General features: G+C 55.9%; 1 protein-coding gene across 1 annotated transcript in view; it reads left to right on the top strand.

Annotated features, from left to right (window-relative positions):
* The window catches only part of Snai1 (snail family transcriptional repressor 1), a 4,820-nt gene extending 3,011 nt beyond the window's left edge, over nucleotides 1-1,809 (top strand). Inside the window, exon 3 of the mRNA XM_031372829.1 lies at nucleotides 897-1,809. Coding sequence (XP_031228689.1) covers nucleotides 897-1,081 — 185 coding nt within the window. The 3' untranslated portion in view covers nucleotides 1,082-1,809. The remainder of the gene's footprint in view (nucleotides 1-896) is intronic.
* The last annotated feature ends 1,228 nt before the right edge of the window (nucleotides 1,810-3,037 follow it).

The following is a 3,037-nucleotide window of genomic DNA, read 5'->3' on the forward strand; positions in this document are numbered from 1 at the left end:
TTTTGTCGGTATTTGTATAGCTCAGCCAGGCTAGGTTTAAACGAGAGACTCTCCCCTCCTCCCTCTGTCTCTACAATGCTGGGTTACAAGTATGGACCAACACGCTCAGGTCCCCCCCCTTTTTTTTTTTTTTAAAAAAAAAAGCACATTTATTGATTCAGGTATTCCTGAACAGAGCCGCTTTCAGCCTCCTATGGGGCACAAACCCACAGAAGTCTTCAACTACGCAGCATACATTAAGCACTTACTGGACACAGAGCCCATGTGTACTTACAGCCCTGGCTGGGCAGGGGGTGTCAGGATCCCAGATGTCAGTAAGCGCCCAGGTTGGGGCTTGCAGTAAGTTAAGGAGAGGTTCCCTACTGGTTTGATGAGGGGTGCAGGCAAGATTTGGCATTGCAGTGCAGTGGGCTGCTGGCAGGATGCAAAGGAAGGGCCTCCTCGCTGGCTCTGGGTGGGGGTGGGGAGGCCTCTCCAGGCTGCCTCTCAAGCCTGGTCCCAGACAAAGTAAATCAAAGTAAATTCAAGGCTGGTAATAGGAAGACCAGCCGCAGCTCTGCTACCTAAGGCAGTAACTCCAACCAAGGGCTCTGGAGGCCTGGTGGGTGACCCGGAACCTGCTGCTTACCTCTGTCCCTCAGTCCCCCTGCCTCTCATAGGACTGCAGAAGGGACAGATGACAGGGCCAATCAGAAGTGCTTCGTGCCTGCCAGGTGGGAAGGGCTCGGTTTCAGTCAGCTCCTCCTGGGAGGAAGTTTGGAGACTCAGGAGTCTGGTGGTGTTCAGGGCAGCACAGCAGGAAGCCCAGAGACCCGAATCCAGTGCAGGCCTGGCTGTGCTTGGGCCGACTGGGCCCTGTCCATGCCTTCCTTAACCCCTCTGGTATTTCTCCCCAGGTGAAAAGCCCTTTTCCTGCTCACACTGCAACCGTGCCTTTGCCGACCGCTCCAACCTGCGTGCCCACCTCCAGACCCACTCGGATGTGAAGAGATACCAGTGTCAGGCCTGTGCCCGAACCTTCTCCCGAATGTCCTTGCTCCACAAGCACCAAGAGTCTGGCTGCTCCGGAGGCCCTCGCTGACCCTGCTACCTCCCCTTCCTCACTGGCATCTCCCTGGTGTCCTGGAGCCCACCCTCCTCACTGCCGGCACTCCTTCCAGCCTTAGTCCAGGGACCTGTGGAGTCCACGTCTGACCCCAGTTCCTGCTTGGCTCTCTTGGTGGCCTTTGATGATGGCTGACGGAGTGCCTTTGTACCCTCCCAGAGCCTCCTGCCCCTCAGTATTCATGAGGTGTAGCCTCTGGACACAGCTGCTTCGAGCCATAGAACTAAAGCCAACCCACTGGCTGGGAAGCTTGAACCCCACTCAGGGGACCCCACTTCCTTCCCTACCTCCCCCAAGGACACTTCAGGCCACATTCCTTGAGGTACAACAGACTATGCAATAGTCCCCCCACCCCCCAGCTGCATCCACGCCTCAGCAGGGCTGTTACTGGACATATGTCCAGGTGCCCCTGGGCCTGGGCAGCTGTGTCGGCCCCCGCCCCCATTTGTCCTGGTGACACCTGTTTCGCAGCAGTCTAACTGTCTCAGAAGGGACCATGAATAATGGCCATCACTTGTTAGGGGCCAAGTGGGGTGCTTCAGCCTGGCCAATGTTGTCTCCCAGGACTATTTTGGAGCCCAACAGGTGGCCCTGGGGAAAGATGTTTACATTTTAAAGGTATTTATATTGTAAGCAGCATTTTGTATAGTTAATATGTACAGTTTATTGATATTCAATAAAGTGGTTAATTTATATACTAAAAATTGCTCAGTGTTGTGGAAGGGGACACCATGAAGGGACTTACAGGAGGGAGGGGGAGAGCCTTAAATCTTGTGCTTTGGAGTTCTAACTAGAGCATCACGAACGTTGGGCACTGGGCTGCCCGGCCTGGTGTCTGTCCCAATCTGGTGCTGTACACGCTGCCCAAACTCTTAGTTTTCGGGCTCTCTTGGGAAGCGGCCTCGTGGGGCTGGCTTCTCTACAGCCCGGCCACGAGCTCTTGGCTCCACCATAGCAGGTCTGTGGGGCAGAACTAGCTGCCCCTCCTTCCTAGCTGAAGGAGGAGGCCTTTCCTGTTCCCAAGCACCTCCCTGTCAGGCAGGCCCACACCTCTGTCTGGCTGCTGGGTACCAAATGGCCTTTGATGCAAGGAAATGGGCCGGCTGGAGCCAGGAGGGTGAGAAGCCAGGCCAAAGGGTAGGGGTCATTCAGCTTCCTGCTTGGAGGACCAGGGCTGGTGCAATTCACCTCGGGCTAGTTGGTGCTGGTGACCTCAACTCGGAGGGCCTCCTGGGGCACTAGAGAAAATGAGTGTCCTTTCTAAGCACAAAAGGTGCTGAAGGTGCCAGTTTTCTGTGGGGAGCTGAGCAGGCGTCGGCTGGGAGCTTCAGCCAGCCCAGCTCCAACCGGGCTGGGGGTGGGGAGCTTTCAGTTCCAAAGGAGAGATGAGTCTTCTAAACAGGAAATGGTGACCCGCAGGCGGGAGCGGCTTAATGACTTACAGCTTTCCTCCCAAAAGGAAAAAAAAAAAAAAGTCTAACAATCGCCAAATTGTGGCAGGCCTCCCTGAAGGGGAGGCTAGTGAGGTGGTACTGGGGGCTGGGCACCAACTGGCTGAAGGCCTACTGTGTCCCCAGGAGGTTTCTCCACATAGGTTGAGCATCGAGTGACTTCACCGGGGGCCTGGAGGAATGGGATGGGCCTCCAGGACCAGACTCAGCGCTGAGGGCCTGGCCCCAGGTGCCTAGGACTTGGTCAGCCTGGTTCTGAGCGTGTTGGGAGTCAGGTAGGCCTGGCTCCTTGCCCTGACTCTCACCTCTCTGCTGCCAGAAGCAAGCAAGAGTCCCTCTGCTCTCAGCCCCAGTTTCTGCCTCTAGAAATCTGAGGCAACAGTGCCTGTCTCTGGAGAGGCTGTGAGGAAACATTCTTTCAGTCATTCAGTGGGTACTGTGAGCAGGGGTGTGCCAGGCCCTGTGAAGAGTCGCTGTGCTC

The sequence above is a fragment of the Mastomys coucha genome, unplaced genomic scaffold (genome assembly GCF_008632895.1).
Source record: "Mastomys coucha isolate ucsf_1 unplaced genomic scaffold, UCSF_Mcou_1 pScaffold15, whole genome shotgun sequence".
Lineage (NCBI taxonomy): Eukaryota > Metazoa > Chordata > Mammalia > Rodentia > Muridae > Mastomys > Mastomys coucha.